At 38.3% G+C, this 21,878-nt stretch overlaps 1 protein-coding gene across 1 annotated transcript in view; it reads left to right on the forward strand.

The window, feature by feature from the left end:
• The window catches only part of CDC42SE2 (CDC42 small effector 2), a 98,737-nt gene extending 77,559 nt beyond the window's left edge, over positions 1 to 21,178 (forward strand). Inside the window, exons 4-6 of the mRNA XM_012762105.3 lie at positions 13,852 to 13,953; positions 18,159 to 18,275; positions 18,542 to 21,178. Of these exons, the coding sequence (XP_012617559.1) occupies positions 13,852 to 13,953; positions 18,159 to 18,257 (201 nt within the window). The 3' untranslated portion in view covers positions 18,258 to 18,275; positions 18,542 to 21,178. The remainder of the gene's footprint in view (positions 1 to 13,851; positions 13,954 to 18,158; positions 18,276 to 18,541) is intronic.
• The last annotated feature ends 700 nt before the right edge of the window (positions 21,179 to 21,878 follow it).

Here is a 21,878-nt window from a genome sequence, read left to right on the forward strand (position 1 = left end):
CTCTTGCAAGACAGTGCTTGACCACGTTGCACAAACAACACTGCTCAAGCTACAGAAGCTAGATGTAGAAACTCTCTATCATCCACCGTATTCACCAGACCTTGCACCAACTGAATATCACTTTTTCCAGGCTTTGGGCCACTTCTTGCAAGGAAAAATATTCAGTTCTTAAGCTGTGAAAAATGCGTTGTGTGATTTCATGGCCACTTGCTCTCTAGGCTTCTTTGCTGCTGACATACACAACAAGCTACTGTTAAGATGGCAAAACTGTGTTGACAGTTTAGGTGCATACTTTGATTAATTATACTACAACCTGTTTGATATAACAAACTACACTTTTGATTCAAAATCGGACATTTTATATTTAATAGCCTATAGTATGATCTCTCTACTTGCATTGTCTCCTATGGCTGCTGTAACAGGCTTATTGGCTTAACACAGATTTTTCTTGCAGTTCTAGAAGTTACAAGTCCAGTATAGGGCTTTCTACCCTGAAATCAGTGTAGGCCATCATATTACAGTCATATTTTCTTTTTTTTTATACTTTTTTTTCTTTCTTTTTTTTTTAACTGTGTAGTATTCCATAGTATACAGTCATATTTTCTTTGTGTAATATACGTGGTATTTTGTCAATTGCTTACTGAAATTATCAGTAGGTGTACTGTATATAACATATACACACAGTGTACAGAAACAATCTCAGATGGACCCAGGGTGACAGAAATTTCTAGTATAAAGGCTTTTAATACCATTAAAAACGTACATACACACACACATCATTAAGCTATTTCACATCTGAAAGCTATTTCAGATAAGTTTTTTTTTAAAGCCTATTTTGTACTTCAGTTTTCATACTTGGAATATGTAACTTAAACCAGATACTACCTTTAAGTAGAAGAAGAACTCTCTGTTCACTTCAGACTTCTTACTGAGGGATAAGAACAATTAGTTCCTTCAGTTCAGTTTTTAGTAGTTTTACCCTTGAAGAGTTCACAGGATTTGCTTAGAAAAAAAATTTTTTTTGAAGTCTCATTTTGTTGTTCTGGGTAGAGTGCAGTGGCATCATCATAGCTCACTGCAACTTCAAACTCCTGGGTTCAGGCGCGATCCTCCTGCCTCAGCCTCCCAAGTAGCTAGGACTATTGGCATGTGCCACCACCGCCCCAGCTAATTTTTCTATTTTTAGTAGAGATGGGGTCTCTTACTTAGGATGGTCTCAAACTCCTGAGCTGAAGCAATCTTCCTGCCCAGCCTCCCAGGGTGCTAGGATTATAGGCGTGAGCCAGCACTCCCTGCCTAGAGATTCCTTTTAAAAACAAATTTTGGGGCCTCCTGCAAACTTCTCATCTGTCACAAGCTGTAAAATGTATATTGAGTAGGAAAAAGTTATCTATTAAACTCCTAAAGCGCAAAATATAGATAGCACTGCACTTAGGATTGGATTTTAAGTGCATTAACAGCAACTCACCTATTTATTTTTAAATATTTCCATCATGAAATATTTTACTTTTCTGTACTTAGATAATTCTCTGCATGTAACACTAGCTCATTGTTTTGATTTCTCTGTGGTAATCTATGGTGTGACTCTCATCTCTTACAGAAATGCCTCTTACATAAACTCCTGTCACCTGAGGGCCACTGCTAGCATTCCACCGAGTGAGCTAAGCTCTGGAAGCCACACAAGCAGAATTATCATTTATTTTTTCCCACAGTGGAAAATACTGTATCAATTCATATATGGAAAATGTTTATTATTTTTCTGAAGTTTTGACCTAAATATGAGAATTTTGAATCCAAAGTAGGATACTCAGTTATTAAAGAGCAGATTTTTTTTCAGTCTCTGCAGTATCTAACACTTTCTCTTCCATTTTCGCTTAACACATTAATCGGGGATTTTTGGTTAGAAACCAGAATCCTAGAAGCCAGACTTCTGCAGGCAGTTTTATCAACTTGTATGACCACCCATGGAAAGGATGGATCCAGCTGCTTAAACATCTGTATCCAGGACCTGGGACACTGTAAAGACTCTCCTCAATGTCCCTTTCTCTAGTCTTTGCGCTTTGGCTTCTTAGTTTGTGACTTATAGGTGGGTGTGTTTTCCTTTAGAGGAAACAGGGCTGCCCCAGCTCCAGGTTCGTCATCCCAGTTTAACTACCATGAGGAAGAGAAGGCTTCCTTCTGCTGGAGTCCTTCCCAGGGAAGGATTCTGGCCCCATTTGTGTCCTGTGCACACCACTGTAGTCAGGGTTGTGGACTAGAGTGGTTGGCAGCCTATCAGAATCATACGATTGAGGTCAGGAAGAGGTGGTTTCCCTAAAGGAGAGGAGGGAGGCTGTAGTTCCAGAAGAAACCAAGTATGCAGAAATGGCATATGTCCACTATAAAGTTTATGGCTGTTTATGTTGAAAGGCAGAAATGAAATCTCAGTTGGTCAGTTTGAATATCTATTAACTACTCTGGAATGAATATGAAAGCTGCCTCAAATATTTTAAGAACTATAAAATATTTATTATGCATTATGGGTGTAGAATACCCTAAACTTCTGCTTAGCTGTAAAAAGAAAAAAGTTGAAATAAATGTATTAACACTGATCAAAATAAATTTAAAATTAAGGATGTATGAATTGCACAAAGAACTCATTGTCTTTTAGTAAATGATAGGGTTTTGTTTTGGTTTGAGACAGAGTCTTGCTCTGTATCTCGGGCTAGCATGCAGTGGCATCATCATAGTTCAGTGCAACCTCAAACTCCTGGGCTCAAGTGATCCCTCCTGCCTCAGCCTCCTGAGTAGCTGGGACTACAGGCATGTGCCATCACACCCAGCTAATTTTTCCATTTTTTGTAGAGATGGGGTCTTGCTCAAGCTGATGTCAAACTCCTGGCCTCAGGCAATCCTCCTGCCTCAGCCTCCCAAAGCGCTAGGATTACAAGTGTGAGCCACTGTGCCTGGCCTGATTGATAGTTTGAATGTCAGAAACTTGAGTCTCTTTACCAAATACTGAAATAAATGTTGAGGTGATTTCACACCGTATTGATAGAATAACTAAAGTGAAAAAGTCAGAGAAAAGCTGGAGACTTAATGTTTGTTACTTACCTTCAGCAGAGTTATAGTGAACTCAGAGTCTGTAAACCTTTAGGTCCAGTTGTCTTTGAGTTTTGTACCACATTAAATGAATTTGGTGTGAAAGATAATGAGCAAAAGGTGGAGGCTTCCTGTGTTGTCATAGCAATTTATTTATATGGTTTTCACCCTCCTCCCCTTACAAGCACTTAGAGGAGAATGGCTGTGTATTATTTTGAACACTGTGTCAGAACTTACTAAATACATGTTGATAAATTAGTTTGAAATGAATTACTTTTTGTATTTTCTAAAGTCATGGTAATCCTTTCATTTTACCTTTATTTCTAATGATTTTTTTGTAACTTCTTGCTCTGTTTTGACTTACTATTTGTAAGTATAGGATAGTATAATTTAGACATTACCTTCAAATGTGGTCTGCCACAGCGGTAAAGGAATCCATGGTCACAGATGGGAGGTAGGGATTTAGTAGCTCAAGTTGTCACTGGTACTGGTAAACAGATGTATGTCACATAGGGATCTCTATATAAGCATTGATTATCAAATCATTATGGGAATAAAACCATGACTCACACTTGAAGTGTGCTGTGGAAAACAGAAGTAGGTGATATGAGAGAAGGATGGAGTTGAAGTTTATTTAGCTATCTCCAGTCCATGAGAAAGGAACGGGCTCTTCTTTATGATGAAAACTTTATTTTAAAAAAATTGAGAATCATGTTGTTTAGTGGCTTGGTTGTTGTACAGTTGTTTTTAATGAGAAGAACCATTCAACCTAATGGCTTCCCAATTAACTAAAATAGACACAGAAAATTATAAAACTTTGTTCAGGGAGTACAACAGGTGAGCAGATGGGGACTTGAGCAAAGGCCAGAAGACATCGAGTTGAGAGTTTGCCAGAGGATCTCTCTTGAAGAGTGTGTGAAAATCTCCCATACTGCTGTTAAGGTACTGGCAAATGAGGTCATGTATTTAAAGTTCTTAGAATTTTGCCTGGCATTTAATAAGTACTCTTAAGTATTACCCATTTTTACTTTTTAAATATTCTGCTGTTAATTTTTAGAGCCGTTGAGCCATCAGCATGATTTGGAATCTTGTTCAGTATGCAAACTCAAGCCCTATCCCTAACTCGCTGAATCTGAAATTCTCTGACTAGGAGCTCAGCAACCTAGGGTTTAGTAAACCTTCCAAGGATTCTGATGCACAGTAAAGTCTGAGAACCCCTGCTTTAGAATTTCCACACAGTATGTAAACTAGAACTGTGATGAAAATTGAAACTATTCTGTAGGACATGGCATTTCTGTGAAACAGAAAATTAAACCAGCAGATAAGTAATTTTTATGTGGAAATATAAACTCCAGTAGAATTGGCATTACATATTTTACATCTTCCAAATATAATAGGTCCTTGAGAAATATTTGGTCATAATGTTGGATAAGACAGACAGTTTTTAGAGAACTGAGTTGACATTGTTCTTTAAAAGCCTTTATTCATTCAACAGTCATTTATTGTCTACTGCGTGTCAGGCACAGCTACTGTCATAGAACTCTTAGTAGTGTAGGAAAGTCAAACGGTAAGCAGATAAATTATAATACAATGTTTTAAGGGTTATAATTGAAATGTGAGCCATATGCTCTGAATGTTCAGATCAGACAATATCTAACAATCTCAATTTAGAGGATCAGATTTGAGTGGGTCTTAATGAATGAATAGATAGATGATTGCCAAGTGGGAAGAGATTTGGGGTGAGGGCATTTCGCGTGGTTTATTGACGGGTATTTTCATTTTTTGTGTTAATGAAAATCCACTAGGGAAATCCTTTTCCTTTGTATGAAAAAATGTCATTCATTTCTATATTGTAAACTTTTGTTAGTCTTTTTTTCTGTCCTGTGAATTAGATGGATAACGGAGGCAACACGAAAGAGCTCATGCACACAGGGAGTGGCTGTCAGTGACATCACAGGGAAAAAACCATTTGTTTTAGAAATGCCAGGTGCCTAATTACACTGTTGATATTTCAAAAAACTCAGCTTATTTCATTGGCTCCAAAACTGTTTTTGGAGCCCTTGATTCAACTTCTGTAATTTTTTTCACGGTGCCCTTAGGCCAAGAAAAATACTGTGTAGGTTTGTTTACTAAGTAATTTGGTACAAACAGCTTAGTAATGATTTATGTCCTGACAACTCTGCCATTTGAAAAAAGTAATAGACATAAATTGAAAGGAAAAATAATTTTATTTCATTCTTAAATAACCACAATTATTTACTTACATTTGTGCCTGTTAGACATCATGTAGTTTCTCAAACTGTGGAATTAGATTGAACACCTCCCCCCTTTCCTAGTTCTATACTGGCTTTGGTACAGTACTTTTTTTTTTTTCCACTGCAGCCACTAAAAACTCTACTTTACAAATATATTCGATTAAAAAGAATATATGCTCTAATGTTGCAACTGCAAATGATCTCAAGCTGGTAGTTCACACAGTGTTCTATATATGTTGAGTATCACTGTTGAAAATACCCTTTGCATCTCTGAATGTTTGCTGGGATGCATCAACACACAATGTGGAAATCATGGGTTTATTTGATACGATTCACAGAGACAGGATTCAGTTACACAACCTAGCTGACTTTGTAGATCATAAAGTTGAGTTAGTAGCATATCTTTCAACGTTTCATTTACTTATGCCACATTTACATGTATGATGGCTATTTTGTACCCTGGAAGTTCCTGCTTTTTTCACTGTCTCAGATGGCAAGTATTTTCACTTTCTTTATTCACTGTCTGTGTCTGCTTCTAGAACTACATGAGGCTATACAACCCTGTGCTTTTACCTTCAGTTTCCTGTTAGCCGTATGGACCTGGCCTTCAGTTCCTCCTCCATGGCATGTGTTTGCATGCTAAGCTGCCCAGAGAGTAGTCTTTGAGGAAGTTTTAACTTTTAAGTGATTAAATAATTGCTGTTTTTGAGATGCTATAATTGGCACCATGCTCAAAATCTGAGGGAGGTGTAAAGTATTAATATTGCTACAAAAATGTATTTGAAAAATTAAGCCTTAAAAACTGAATATAGTGTTTATACATATGAGAATTTGTTCATTCAAAAAACATTTCTTGATGAATTACCTTGTGCCACTTATGGTGCTGGCCCTTGTGGACTCACATCTTATGTGCTTTTTATATAGTAGCATAGCTACCATGGAGTAGACAGTTTAGATTTGGTGTTGTATGTAACTTTTACTTTGGGGTGGGTGAGCACAGAGGAGTACCTAACCCCAGGCCAGAGAGTATAAAGTAGCAAGGCCTGAGTTAGGCAAATTAAGAAACAAACAGTAAAGAAAGATTCCTCCAGGCACAGGGTGCAGAAGTGAGAGTGGGCATAGCATACTTAAGAGTACTGCAGGCAGCAGATGAAAGCTTAGAACTAAAGGAAGTAGAAAAGATGAGGCTGGAGAGACAAACAGGACTTTATATGCTGTGGAGTTTTGAATTTATCCTGAAAGTTCCGGAAAGCCATTGAAATGTTTTAAACTGTTTAGTGACATGATCATATTTGTACATTAGAAAAATAGATTTAGATGTAGCGTAAAGAATATTGGGAAGGGAAAGAAGTTATAAAAATGAAGGAAGTGAGTTAGAAGGCTACTGCAGTGATCAAGGCGAGGGGACTGAACTAAAGCTTTGGCAGTAAAATGAGGATGCAGAGTGTGAAGGGATAGAATGCCCAGGATATCGTGCTGCTTAGACTGATAGCATGAGGGAGGAGTGAGGGATGGCCCAAAAATCTGGCTTGGAGTACCCGTAGAAGTGGTGTTTACCAAAATAGGGAATGAAGAGGAGGAAGGGGTTACAGAAGTAAGATTATGTTTTCAGTTTGGATGCAAGAAATTTGAATATCCTCTCTTGACATTCACTTGGAGGTGACTCTTGCTTAGGCTCTGTGCCCATCATCACGGCTCATCTTCTTTAACATTGATCGAGTTCGAGAGCTTGACAAGCAAGACATTCTGCTAGTTACAGAGGTTGGTTCAAGAAAGCAGGTAGAACTTAGGCCAGAGGAGGTAGTTTGGAGACATCAGGGGAAACTTCCCTTGTTTTTAATAAAGAGCTATTCCTCTAGATGCACTGTACGCAGACGGAGGCCTAGATTTGCTACAACTCTCTTGCTACCAGGCTGAGTCTAAAACTGACACAAGAAGGTAGGCTGGCAGGGCTGAGAAAAATGTAGAGAGAGCCGGGTGCAGGGACACTCACCAGTAGTCCCAGTTACTCTGTTGGCTGAGGTGGGAGAATTGCCTGAGGTCAGAACCCCCCCCCCCTCAAAAAAAGGAAACACTACAGAGAACAAAGCAGAAGCTCTGAACCATACTGAACACGGTGTCTACTGGTCCTTATTTTTTCAGCCATTTCTGTTTTTTCTGGGTTAATTTATTTTCAGACTAGCAACATGCGATGTGCTGCATAAATGATGCATATGAATAGCAGTGTTACAGTAAATTGATAGTGTGGCTAGGCATATATTGTGTGGTAGCTCTGTGGTATATATTTTAAAAACTCAAAATGTGAGCAAGATGTCATCTTATAGTTTTCAGAGGAAGACAGGAAGCGGGTAGAGAGTTACTTTAGAATTGTAAGGCATGAGAAAGAATATCAAGATTGAGTTCTGGATAGCCTATAATCCTAGCACTCTGGGAGGCTGAGGTGGGAGGATTGCTTGAGCTTAGGAGTTAGAGACCAGTATGAGGAAGAGGGAGACTCAACTCTACTAAGAGTAGAAAAAATTACGTGGGTGTGGTGGCACAGGCCTGTAGTCCCAACTACTTGGGAAGCTGAGGCAGGAGGATCATTGAAGGCCAGAGTTTGAGGTTGCTGTGAGCTGCGATGACGCCACTGCACTCTAGCCCAGGGGACAGAGGAGAGTCTGTCTCAAAAAAAAGAAAAAAAAAATTGAGTTCTGAGGGAAACCAGATGTGAAATCATAAATGTTTATTATACCTGTGTCACACCACTTCTGCTGGTATACAGTATATAAGTTTTTATGTAAAGTTGAAAGAGTAGCAGGAAACTACATGAATTAACAAAGATTTTAAAAAACATTAGGAAAATTATCAAATATATGCAAAAAGGAGAAGGAAGAGAACTCCCTCCATGTATGTAGCACCCATCTTCAGTAGTTACCGGGGGAGGGGGCACATCTTGTTTCTTCCACAAACCACTCCAATTCAATAATTTTAGAGCAAATTCTAGGTATTTCATCCAAAAGTATTTCAGTATGTATCTCTAAGATGTATGGATTCTTTTTAAGAAAACGGCTTTAATCGGGTATAACTGACATACAATAAATGGCACATATTTAAATTGTACACTTCGATGTTTTTTGACTTGTACCTTGAAACTCCCACCACAGTTTCAGTCAAGATAGTGAGCATATCCATCAGCCCCAGAGTTCTTCAGGATCTTTCTAATATCTTTTCTTCCTCAGCCCTCATACTCTTTCCCAGCTAACCACTAATCTGCTTTCTGTTGCCATACACTAATTTGCATCTCTAGAAATTTTCTTTTTTTTTTTTTTTGACACAGTTGCCCTCTCTCGCTCCAACTAGAGCACAGTAGTGGGATCATAGCTCACTGCAACCTCAAACTCCTGGGCTCAGGTGAGCCTTCTGGCTCAGCCTCCCAAGTAGCTGGGACTACAGGTGTGAACCACCACACCTGCCTAATTTTTCCTATTTTTAGTAGAGACAGATTCTGGTTCTCACTCAGGGTGGTCTCTGGCCTCAATCTCTTGGGCTCAAGGGATCCTCCTGCCTTGGCCTCTTGAAGTGTGAGGATTAAAGGTATGAGCCACTTCTCCTGGCCTGAGCAAGAACTTTTTATTTAAGATAATCACAATTATTATCACACTCAAAACAAAAATAGTTTAAAATACTTCCTTATTATCATTTAATACCCAGTTTTCAGATTACCCTATTGTTCCATGAATGTATTTTTAGAGATGGTTTGTTCACACAGTAGCAAAAACTTTGAAATTAACCTTTTTATTTCCTCTCCTCCTTGCATCTACTCCAGATTATTAGTTCATTATCTTTAATAATGATTTTTTTTGATACGACTATGTGGAAATGTCAGGAAGAGACATTTTGTCTAATCCCCTCCACACTAACATAACTATTCATTTGGGTCTACTGCTAGTCCTTGACCTTATGCATAATAAAAGTTAATATTTTAAGGATGGCAAGGATTATTTAGATGGTAAAAGTTCCCTGTAAAGAATAAAGTCTGTTTCCAGGAAACACGGTGGCTCTTTGCTACTGACAACAGTTAATACGTATCAGAGCAGAGTGTACCATTTCCTGTTTTTCTTTGCAGAGGGCTGACGCTGGAATTTCCCTTGTTTGCTCATGAGTTAAATCTTGTGTCTATCTTGAATTCTTAATACAACACACCAAAAAAGGGTGCCATTCTTTAAATGTCCACATTGTGCATGAAAAATATATTTTTATATTTTAGAATATTTAATAATGCTTAGAATCTAGCTTTTTGATTCATTAAGAATGCTATAATAGGTGTCTAAAAAACACCTCAACCTGTATCTGGATTCATCCTTCCTACCTTCTCTGGAACCTTGTAATGTTGAAAGTCTTTTTTCTTGACCTTCAGTTTTTCTTTACCTCTTTTCCTAGACCTTTCCCACCAGAATTGAGCATAATCAAGTCTTTCCTATCTTAAAGGAAAAAAATTCACTTTCTCCTGCCCTTTTCTTCCTAAAGCTACTGACCTATGTGTCTTTCTCCTATCCAGAAGACCAGGCTTTCTCCATTGTCTGTGTTCTCCATTTTTCACCTGCAGCTCCTTGCAGTCCTCTCTCAGGTGTCTTCTGCTCCTATTACTCCACAGACACAGTGCTCTGTGGAGCCTGTTGACTTCATGGTACCGAATCCAATGAATGTATTTCAGTCTTTAATTGACCTTTCATCACCTTTCACCTCCCTTGCCTGTTCCCTCCTTGGTACTTCCAGTCTCACTCCTGGTAACTCTGAATCCTTATCTCCAGTTTAGCTTCTTTCAGAACCCAGTGGATTGCACATACTGTACTCAAATCTGAAGTTTGCATATTTCTTTTCTTTGAGACACAGTCTCTGTCACCCACCTAGAGTGCAGTGGCATCATCATAGCTCACTGTAATCTCTAACTCCTGGGCTCAAGTGATTCTCCTGCATCAGCCTACAGGTGGACACCACCAGGCCTGGCTAATTTTTTTTATATTTTGTAGAGAGGGGTTTCTCGCTGTTGCTCAGGCTGGTCTTGAACTTCCTGGTCTCAAGTGATCCTCCTGCCTTGGCCTCCCAGAGTGCTGGGATTACAGGAGAGAGCTACTGTGTCTGGACATTGCATATTTCTTAACTCCTACCTCTCTCAATTACCAAATCCAGCCAGCAACCAAATGCTGTTAATTTCATCCACTGAACACCTGTTGAATCTACCACTTCTTTTCATCTCTATTAGTTGACTCCAGGTAACCCCTATCACCAACATTACTGTAATAACTTCTCCTTTTGGCCTCTTTGAGCCTGTTCTCTACCTTTAGGTGGAGTAGCTTTTTGAAACCATTTGATTGTGTCATTCTTCTGCTTCAAAAGCCTTTTAGTTATTTCCTTGTTCTTGAGAACACTTCAGTCCTTCACACACCCTATGTGATCTGGCTCTTGCTTATCTGAATATTTTCATCTAAGGTCCCTGTTCTTTTGCTCTGCCTCAGCAACACAGTCCTTTCAGTTCCTGGAGCAGCTGTGTCCCTTCCAGCCTTAAGGAGGAGGGACTGAGAGCTTCTGCTTTCCTCTCTAAAAAATGTGAGATTAGATGGCATGAAGAAACCTGCCAGTACTAAATTCTGACTCTCAGTAAAGTCCAAGTTGAAAAGTATTCACTATTTTCAGATTTATATTATAAATTGGTTAACCAATAACACAGTGTGATAGCAGTAAGCTGAAGTCACCCATCCTTTGTTTTTCAGTGAGAGTAGCCAGTTTGATTACCTGCTTTTGAATGTCCTCCCTTAATAATCAGAATGTTTGCTGTATCATTGTTTGTGTGTGTTAATATCCCTCTTTCACAACTGTATCCATTCCTTCTTTGAAGAAACGTTTCTGAGTGAGATAGGTGGTGGCCTGAGTGCAGCAGGGTGACTTTCTCCCCAAACATGGTCCTGCAGTAACTCGGCTGTTAGATTAAATCACTTGATGTGGAGTTGAGGTACACATGGAGCCTTCTGCCAAGCAGCAGACACACCTTTCCGGAGGAAATGATGCAGGTTCAGAAATGTAGGGAGTTGCTTTTGCACGTTCACAGGGCAAGGGGTGATCAAGACTCCCAGTGGTCTGAGAGTAGGTCTGAGTCCCTGACCCATGTCAGTTCCCTCACCGCCTGAGAGGGCTGGCTGGGGAGCCACGTGGCTGTGTGCACACCAGGAGCAGTTGTCCTTATGAGTTGATTGTACAAGGCCCTGGGGAAAGTCTGCAGACCTACAGATGTAGAACTTAACTGCTGTCCTTTGTCTTCAGCTGGAGACATCTGCCCTTTTCTGTTCCTATCTGGAGGGTGCCAGGAACCTCCACTCTTTAGCCAAGGGGCTTACAGGGGAAGAAACCCCAATGATTTGTCCTGCCCACATGCTGAGAAAATTTATATCCTCTGATGGTGAAGATAGGTTTGGATGTGCGTGGACAAACGGCTTCCTAACAAGACATATTTAAGGGAAATATAACATTTTATTATCAAGAAAGAAAAGGGGCACAAAATTAGTGTCTTCTTTCCCTACCTTAATCCTAAGAAAGAGAAGCTAGCATTGTTCTTAAGGGTCATTTAGGGAATCATGCTTTATCATCCCAAATGAGAATAGTATGAAGAGAAGTATGTTGAATGAGGTCGCTAGAAACAGAGTCCGGGGAAAGATGAGTGCACTGCTGGCACAGGGCACCCCAGATCAGAGAGTGGCTGTGGGTATGGGTCTGCAGCGGAGGCAGGGAGTGTGTGAGGCACCTCGAAGAGCACCTGAAGCAGCAAATGCAAGAAAAAGGTAGCAGGAAACCAGTGTGTTGTGTTAATAGAAAAATTAAAAACATAGACAGAGGATCTGGACCCTGTTTTGGCTTTATTGATACCATTTTAGCCTGAAAGTTTTATGTGATCCTGTGGAGCAGGGCTCCAAAACACAGATTGAATTTCTTACCAACTCTTCTAAGAAAGGGGGTGAAGAATTTAGAGAAATAAAGAAATGAGAGTATTTTGCTCCCTAGTGGTGGTAAACTGTACAATCAAGCATTTTGGGGGAACATGTGAAAACCTGTAATACAAATTCTCAAAGAGATTAAAAAAATACTGCAGTGACATAACAAAGAGCTCCTGAAAAATTACCATAATGGGTAAATAAAAGTATGTGGTTACTACAGAAAAATTTACTGATTGAGAACGGAGGTTAGCAAACTACTCTTCGCAGGCCAAATCTAGTCTGCCACCTGTTTTTGTAAATAAATTTTACCAGAACATAGCTATACTCATGTATTGTCTATAGCTGCTTTCATATTGCAATGGCAGAGTTGAGTCAGAGCTATGATGGAGACGGTATTGGCTTAAAATATTTACTGTCTGGCCCTTAAGAAAAAAATTGTGGACTTCTGAAGAGGATTAAGTGGAGTTATTTTCCAATGCAGTGAAATTATAAAGAGAAATAAAAATAATAGATGAAAATATAAGAAACATTAAGATTAAATATACATTCAGGTGTCCTTGTGAGAATCTAATGCCTGATGACCTGAGGTGGAGTTGAGGAGGTGATACTAGTGCTGCAGCTAAAAATACAGATTATCGTTAGCAGAAAGGTTTGACTACACAATAAATGTAATGACTTGAATCATCCTGAAACGACCCCCCCTTGTGGAAAACTGTCTTCCAGGAAAGTGGTCCCTAGTGCCAAAAATGTTGGGGACCACAGATCTAATTAATGACCACCAAAATATAGTAAATTTGTTGATGAATGCTAGAAAGTAATATTTAAAATCAGAGCATTGTGCTCAGATCATATTGTGTTCTCTGCTAACAATAATGGTGACTGAGGCCAGCGCGATGGCTCACGCCTGTAATCTTAGCACTCTGGGAGGCGGATTGCTCAAGGTCAGGAGTTGGAAACCAGCCTGAGCAAGAGCGAGACCCCGTCTCTACTATAAATAGAAAGAAATTAATTGGCCAACTAATATATATAGAAAAAATTAGCCGGGCATGGTGGTGCATGCCTGTAATCCCAGCTACTCGGGAGGCTGAGGCAGTAGGATTGCTTGAGCCCAGGAGTTTGAGGTTGCTTTGAGCTGGGCTGACACCACGGCACTCACTCTAGCCTGGGCAACAAAGTGAGACTCTGTCTCAAAAAACAAACAAACAAAAAAACAATAATGATGACTGATAATCTCATGTTTTTCAAAAAGAATAAAACTTAAATGGTTATTATACAGATATGTGGATGGCCAAAGCTAGACCAAATAGCCTAATAATTTCTAAATAACCTGTTATTTTGCTTTACTAATCATTGTTTGTGCATAGATTTCTTTTGGGGATTTCATCGTAAGAAGTAACCGTGGTAGTCTAAAAGTTAGGCATTTTTATGTCCTAGGCAAATTTATCATATTATTAAACAAAGTCATTCATCAATAGTATAGAAACCCATCAGAATAAGTTTTGTGATAATAAGATCATTTTCCCAACACATTGTTCCCCATATTTTAGAAAAGGCGACGACGGATTGACCGAAGTATGATTGGAGAGCCGACAAACTTTGTACACACGGCTCACGTAGGATCGGGAGACCTCTTCAGTGGAATGAACTCAGTAAGTATGTTGGTTGGAACATGTAGATAGGTGTGTGAAAGCTGTGTAATATGTACATACATTTTTAATAACACTATGCTAATTTGTAGATGGTGATTATAAATGTATAATGTGAGCATAGAAGGGAGAGGAAAATTATGAAAAATAATTCTCCTCTAATTTGCCAAGTATTTGTTTGTGTTTCTTGTACTAAATTCTTCATAGCTGCCATATTCTTGAATAAATACTTTGAAACTTTGAGTTTAGAATGGAGGTTAACGTCCTATTGATTATCATGCTTCCAAGGGACTTGGAGATCAGCGTTTTATTAATAATAATTTCTTTGGTTCTCTTAAGTTCACTTAATTGACTTTTGCAAACATTTTTATTGCATTTACTTTAAGAAGTTCTCATGCACTAAACAGAGGAGTAAAATTTGTACATATCCCTTTAGGGCAAGGCAGCAAAAATTTCTGTCATATTTGGCAGTAAGATGGGAAGAACCAGAAATAAGGAAGGAAGATCTATTTGCTGTCTTTTTTGGAGGTTTCAGTAAATTTCAGAATAGACTTCAGATTTACCTTTTATTCCTTAATTTTTCTCTAAGAGAAAACCAGATTGCAGTACAATAGAAGAAATAACCAAATAAGAGTTCTTATCAGGGCTCTGCCTCACTTTTGCCTTTAAGCAAGCCACTAAGAAGGGCCTCTTTCTCTGATGCCTAAAGTGTTCAAAACCAGAAAGTCAATTCAGATTTTTATAAACACAAATTTATGACTCATTGTATTCTGACTTACTAGACAGCATTAACGAAAGACTTAAGAGAACAGAGACTTTTAAAATAGGTAGACGGTTATCCTGGATACAGCCATCACATTTGTCACTTCAGTTACTAGGTAAGCAAAGGAATGACATTTGTAGCTTCCTGGAAAGGAAATTGCTTGTTTGTTTTAAATCTGTAGGAAAAGTACTTTGTTTCACTTGACTGCTTTTGTGGAAGTGCAAGAGGTGTCTTGTTGTCAAAATAGAGTCAGTTGCTTTGTTTCCTGGATCAACATGGAGTGAAAAAACTAAATGGGACACTATTATATAATATATAAAAATAGAATGAGTTACTTCAAATTCATTATATAATGATGAATTTTAATTTCTTTCTCATCAACTGATGTCATCTTTGCCACTTCAGATTTTTTAAAAAATCCAACTGTGTAGGAAAAATTAAATTTTAGTTCGTGGTATTTGTGAACCTTTTATATCTTGTTTATGCACATTTCAGAATTTCCTTTAAGATTCCTCCCTGGCATTTTCTGTCAGTGAAAAGCCTGTCATTGGTACACCTAACTCGTATGCTTGCTGTAGTTCAGGTAGAACTTCAGGACTGTGCTCTGCAGGGCTTCCCTGTCTGCCTCTCGAGCTTAGATGCAGGATTAGGATGGGACCTCAGCTGTTGTCAAAGTTCTATACTGCGTTCTGCAGGCAGCCTTCTGTGCTCCGAAGTGGACTTTTTATGAAGCAGTTTAGCTTTAGAACCAAATGTGTCTCCCAAAGATTTTTGGTAATCATTTCACATATGAGTTTCTTGTCTCTAAAGCAGTACTCAGCATCTAGCTCTCACAGAGCATTGAGTTCTTGCTATTAGGAAGGAGGGGGGGTGTTCAGTCTGTAGTAAGTATCCTAAAGTATCACTGGTAGTTCTAACTTGATAAGCCTGGCTCTGTGAGAGAAATTATATTCTGTGCAATAATAGTGTAAATAAGACAAAACTGTAAGTAGATATGGTATTAATCCAAAAAAAATAGTGTCTCTTAAGTTTGTCCTAAGAACTGAGCAATTAGAATTATGAGCATGGCTTGATGCTTGTGAAACAGCCTTGCCTGAACTGTATTATCGAATGGTCCAATCACTTGTGATTTGTTTTTTCCTCTAAATATATTGTTCTTTCCAAGACTATCTTTTTTTTTTTTTTTTTTTTTTTTTTTTTTTTTTTTTTTGAGACAGAGTCTCACTTTGTTGTCCAGGCTAGAGTGAGTGCCGTGGCGTCAGCCTAGCTCACAGCAACCTCAAACTCCTGGGCTCGAGCGATCCTTCTGCCTCAGCCTCCCGGGTAGCTGGGACTACAGGCATGCGCCACCATGCCCGGCTAATTTTTTATATATATATCAGTTGGCCAATTAATTTCTTTCTATTTATAGTAGAGACGGGGTCTCGCTCTTGCTCAGGCTGGTTTTGAACTCCTGACCTTGAGCAATCCACCCGCCTCGGCCTCCCAAGAGCTAGGATTACAGGCGTGAGCCACAGCGCCCGGCCCAAGACTATCTTTTATACTAACTTATTGCCAGAAAGGATTTCTGTGACCCTTTCAATAACACAACCCTATTGTGTATCATAGTCAGTAATACATTCAGTCTCAACACCGAAAGGTTACGTATTATAGAATCTGAACCTTTTAGTTTGAAATTGAAGAATTGACTTTTGTAGGAAAAATACTTTTCTTAATTAGAATCTATGTGGCATTATAAATGAACAACGTAAAAACATAACGATACTGTTGTTTTTAAAGTAAGCTTAAAATATCTATAAACGGTAACATGGCATGTTAGGTGGAAAATTATTTGGTATCAGGGCTGAAATCAAGTTTGTGCCTTGTAAATGTGATGTTATTTACTATGAAGGGGCAGTTAGTGAATTTATTAACTGAGCAAGTTTACTTAAAAAAATAAGTCTGTAGATTGCAGTTTCTTTTTCATATATTCTTACCTAAAGTAGTCATTTGGTTAATGTAAATATATATATTATAGTAACACCTTATTATATGATACTATTGGAATAAGATGTTCCACATAAGCAGATTTGCCAGATCAGTAAAAAAGTACCCATTTACAAGCGAAACACATTTTCTCATTTAAACCCTTTTGATCTAAGTAAACTATGCATTTTACATTTTATTGTTCTCTGCTATCATTATATTTAAACCTGCCTAACTCCAAAAATGACTTGACCAAGTCTTATTACTTTATTTTAACATACAGCATTTAACATATTGACTCATTATCACCAGTGAGAAAGCACCTCACTTGTGCTTTATGTTACAGAGACTGCTCAGTGTTTGCAGAGTAGATTTACTAAATGTCTGGTACCCCATTCACCTCTGCCCCCTCCAGATATGGTGGCAGTGTGAGGGGCCCTTTGAACTGATTCCATATGATACCCTAACACTTGTAGTCCCTGATCCCTGGGCCACGAACCAGTGCTGGGGAGCGGCTGCAAATACAGATTATCATTTAGCAGAGAGGTTTGACTGCACAATGAATGTAATATGCTTAAATCATCCCCAAACCATCTCTCCTACCCCCAGTCCATGGAAAAATTGCCTTCCATGAAACTGGTCTCTGGTGCCAAAAAGGGTGGGGACTACCAGTGCTTGGACTCTCTTCACAGTTAGACCATCACCTCCAGAATCTTATTGCTGGTGGTCCTCCTACCAGTTTAGCCTGACTCTGATTCTTTGCTTCCATACTGCTTCTAATTTATACGACCTAAGATTGGAATAATGATGATACACTGAAAGTACTTCACAGTTTGCAAATGACTTTATGTGCTGTTGTTTCAGCAAAAAGAAAATATTCTAGCATATATATATCTCACAATTTATGAGCAAACAGCCTTGTACTATGGTTAGGAGAGGTTATCATCTTTAACCACTTTACAGGTAAGAAGCCTGTTTACCCAGTTACAATGTTAATAAATAAGCTGTGAGTACAGTTTGGATTCTTGGACTTTTTTTTATCAGACCATGTTAAGGCTGTAAATTTTACCATAGACTTTTAAGATTTATCATTGGCTGGTCTAGTTTCATTCATTCTTATTTTCTAAGCAATTGAGGTGATCATATTTGTGAGGTATCTGTAAAGATATTTGAGATTGAGGAATAGAAAGTTGAGTTGATCTGTGTATTTTTACTGTTACAAGTACCTTGTAAATTGTAAAACAGATTTTTAGTAACTGGGAAGTAGAGAAAGGGGGAAGCAGGAGTTGTAAAACATGTTGTAATTACTAGCCTCACCATTTGCCCTCATAACCAGAAAATTTTAAGCCTATAAAAAATAACATTTTTTTTCAATAAAAGTACCCTTCTGAAAAAAGCAGCCCAGCTAAAATGTTGGGAAAAAGAATCACTTAGTTGCACTGAACCTAGTTCCCGACTCCATTTTGTTCTGTTGTTTCAGGTCAGCTCCATCCAGAACCAGATGCAGTCCAAGGGGGGCTACGGCGGGGGCATGTCTGCCAATGTGCAGATGCAGCTCGTGGACACGAAGGCAGGATAACCCCGGGTCCCCTCTCCAGTGAGTGCCTCAGGGACTGGGACCTTAAGACCAACAAATAGCTGACACCATGGTTAATTAATTTTTGGGGTTAAAAATAAGCTTACTGGGAAAGTCAATTACTTTATTTAGAACTTTAAGTGAGTGAAATTATAAATAATTTTAGAGTTAACACAGTGTTTATAAATAGTTCATTATAAACTTTTCAAATAACAGAAAGACTACTTTTAAAGAGGATGAACCCTGAGAGTATAAAAATAATTTGAATTTTTCTTTTGGTTTTATAGGTCATTGTGAATTTCTATATTTCCTCTGTCCACTATTCTATAATTTTTTTTTGGTCTTGTGATTGTGGTTTCTTTAATTATAAAAAAGAAGTGTGATGGCATCTGTTCACCCTCTTGTGATTACTCCAGTGACACTTTACTGTTCTGCTCTGAGGAAGATACTGTCAGACGAATCCTGCATTTTCTTCAGCTGGCATGCATGCCTTGGACTCATGGACAGAGTTCTTTGGATTGTAGCTGAATATCTAAATGTTTAATCAATATGGATCTGATCTTCGCATGATTTTTGTGTGAATGCTAAAACCATTTTGCAACTTTTTTCAATTTTAAAATGTTTTCTATTCACCGCCAACCCCTCTACCTTTTATCATTTTATTAGAAAGGAAGGACCTGCTATTATTTGCTAACTTACCACCATTTATGTATATTTTGGAAGGTATGAGACAGACCCACAAGCACAATGATCATTTTTGTTTTTGAAACTTCAGCAGAATAGATTATCTGCATGCTTTATGAAGTTGTTTTGATGGGAGCCCATGGGATGCCCTGGGCTGATGATACTGCTGCTATTAGATACAGAAAGTTTAGCTGTGGCACCAAGGCACATCATCTTCACAGAAAAAGGTAACTTGTAGCTTATTTTAGAATTGCAATAAAAGAAAAAGCTTGCATTCATAAGGCATTCATTCTGTTGTAAATGTTCAATATATTTATTTTGAGATCAAGGACCTGTGATTGTAACAGGTGTGGTTGTGTATCTGCGTGTTGTGGTAATACTCTTCCAGTCTGATTCTGAGCATCTTATTAGCTGTTCATTCTCTGTGTACTTACTTTTATCTTTGTTTTTATATTTAATATTATGGTATCCAGTTGTTTCCAGTAGCAATTTGTTGAACTTCTGTCCAGTACTGTAACTGCACACCTCTGGAGTCCTTGGCTTTTCTGTATTGGGGGGGCATGGAAGTTGCCAAGAGCAGCACACCGACCTGGCTAAATTGTTGCCAGTGAAAAAACCACCAACGTGGTGAGAAGCTTTTGCTCAGGTTCCAATATATGTTTGTCCTCAACAAATTTTGTGTATTCATATATTTTTGTAAAGGTTTCTTCTTCGCTCTTAGACTGTAGTGTTGAGTGAGTCAGTGGTTTGTGTTCATTAAAATGTTTAAATCCTATGTCCAATTCAGGCCTTTCTAACTACATTTGGTAAGATTAAAAATTTCATGCAACAAATGGGGCTTACTTGAAAACTTACAGAGCTATAAGAAATTAGGTAATTAAAGGAATAGTGATCATTTTCTCATCTGCTTTCATTTATACCTTTTACCTTACCTTAGTCCCAAGTTCTATGAAACTGGTAACTGAATAAATGTTAGGTTGTTAGGTTTATGTAGCCAAAACATGAAAGCACTTCTCTGAACCCAATTCTTTTGAATTTAATTTAGCCAGTCCGGTGGGGCACCTTGTATTTTGCACCTGCCTCAGTCCCAAGCCCAGAGAGAATCTGTCAAGGAGAGACATAAGGACTCCTCAAAATAGGCAATTTACAGTTTGTATAATAACTTATAAACTTTAACTTACTGTGTGGACATGGCATTCTGGAATTTGCCTGAGTACCGTTGTCATTTTGCTCAGCCAGGGTCAGTTACTTGCCAGGATGTTGCTGTGTGCAAACTCCTTTAAAAGACAGATTGATGCTATTTAATTTACTTCTATTTTGACTGTTTAAATTTAGTATAGTTTTTCTATTTGTCATATAACTCCTGGAACTGCAATACAGGGAACCATGGGCCCTTTTTCCCAACTTATGATTTGATTTTATTCTCTTTTCCAATCGCTGTCTTTCCTGCTGCTCCAAGGACAGCGAGTGTTCTCCACGGGCAAGCCAAAAGCTGGGCTTTTTAGCCTGTAACTATTCTGCAGCTGCCACTAACTCCACAGGCACAGTTAATAACTACGTTGTGTACAAGAACACATGCCAATGGTGCCTGGGAAAAAGTGCCAGAAAAATCAAGAAAATTACAAAAAAAGGGAGATTTGAGAGTGTGAAGAGAGGCAGCTTTCCACATTCATAAATGGAATTGCTTGTAAATCTTGGGAGCTCATTTGTTCCCCATAGCAGTGTATCTCATTTTTAAATTGAAGCTAATTAGGATTTTACTACTCGAAATTTATTATACTGTTAATACTTTGCTGAAATATATGCTAACAACTGTTAAGCAAGGGAAGCCTAATGAAGACTTAATCACACGGATTCTGTTAGCAGTGATCTGTTTTCTGTAAAAGGTACTTTCCCATGATGTGGGCACGAACTGCTGGTGCCAGTGAGCAGAAATGTTGACGGCAGTTGACACTGGGCTCAGCATTTCCAGTGCAGCAATATCAGTGGGCCTTTAAAAATACTTTGTTGAGCACATTAGCTTTCACTTTTGTTATTAAATTATAGCAGTTTCATTATAGAGAACAAGTTTGCCTTGATTTTAGTTAAAATGACTTCTGCTCAGCACCCAGAAGATAAAATTGACTTATTTTTATAATATAAGCATACTTTTTTTGTACATTGTGTTCATCCTTGAATAAAGTGAGTTCAGTGTTGGCTTGTAGATATTAAAAATAAAGTATTGATTTTGATTCAATAAATGTCGTCTTTCTATCCTGGTTGGTTTTTCCTTTGCACCTTTTTTGCATTCTTGTATTTTCATTTATGACTACAAGAGGATTTAAATTTCTATAACTGTAATCTTGAACTTCACAAATTAACAAATGCCTAGTCAGAATGAAACTTAAATGTTTAGAAATAGGACTTATTATCAAAAAAAGCTTATGTAAGGTAGGATGAGAGTTACTATTCAATAGAGGTAGGCAAAGTTATATTAATATTCCATGTCTCAAGTTTTGTCAACCATAAAAAAGAGATATCTGACTTTTAACAAAGATATCAAATATCTAATTTTCCATACTGAAGCATCTTGTCCTTACAGTATATATAGGATTTAAATAAGATGAAATAAAATTAGGAATTCTATTCCTCATACTAGCCACATTTCAAGTGATTATAACTGTAGAAATCATGTAGCTGTCAGAATATTTCCATTATGACAAGGTCTGGGGAGTTTTCTCCTAAAATAGTTCAAGACAGTGGTCCCATAGGGGGTGATTTTGCTCCCCAGGGAACATTTGGCAATGTCACAACATGAGGGAAGGCGTGATACAGGATCTGGGGAGTGGACACTACGGGTGCTGCTGAACATCCTGTGATGCACAGGACGGTCCCCAAAACAAAGATTGATTTGGTCTAAAATGTGATAGTGCCACAGCTCACCGTGGTTTAAGATGAAGA

This window comes from Microcebus murinus, chromosome 21 (genome assembly GCF_040939455.1).
Source record: "Microcebus murinus isolate Inina chromosome 21, M.murinus_Inina_mat1.0, whole genome shotgun sequence".
NCBI classification, from domain to species: domain Eukaryota; kingdom Metazoa; phylum Chordata; class Mammalia; order Primates; family Cheirogaleidae; genus Microcebus; species Microcebus murinus.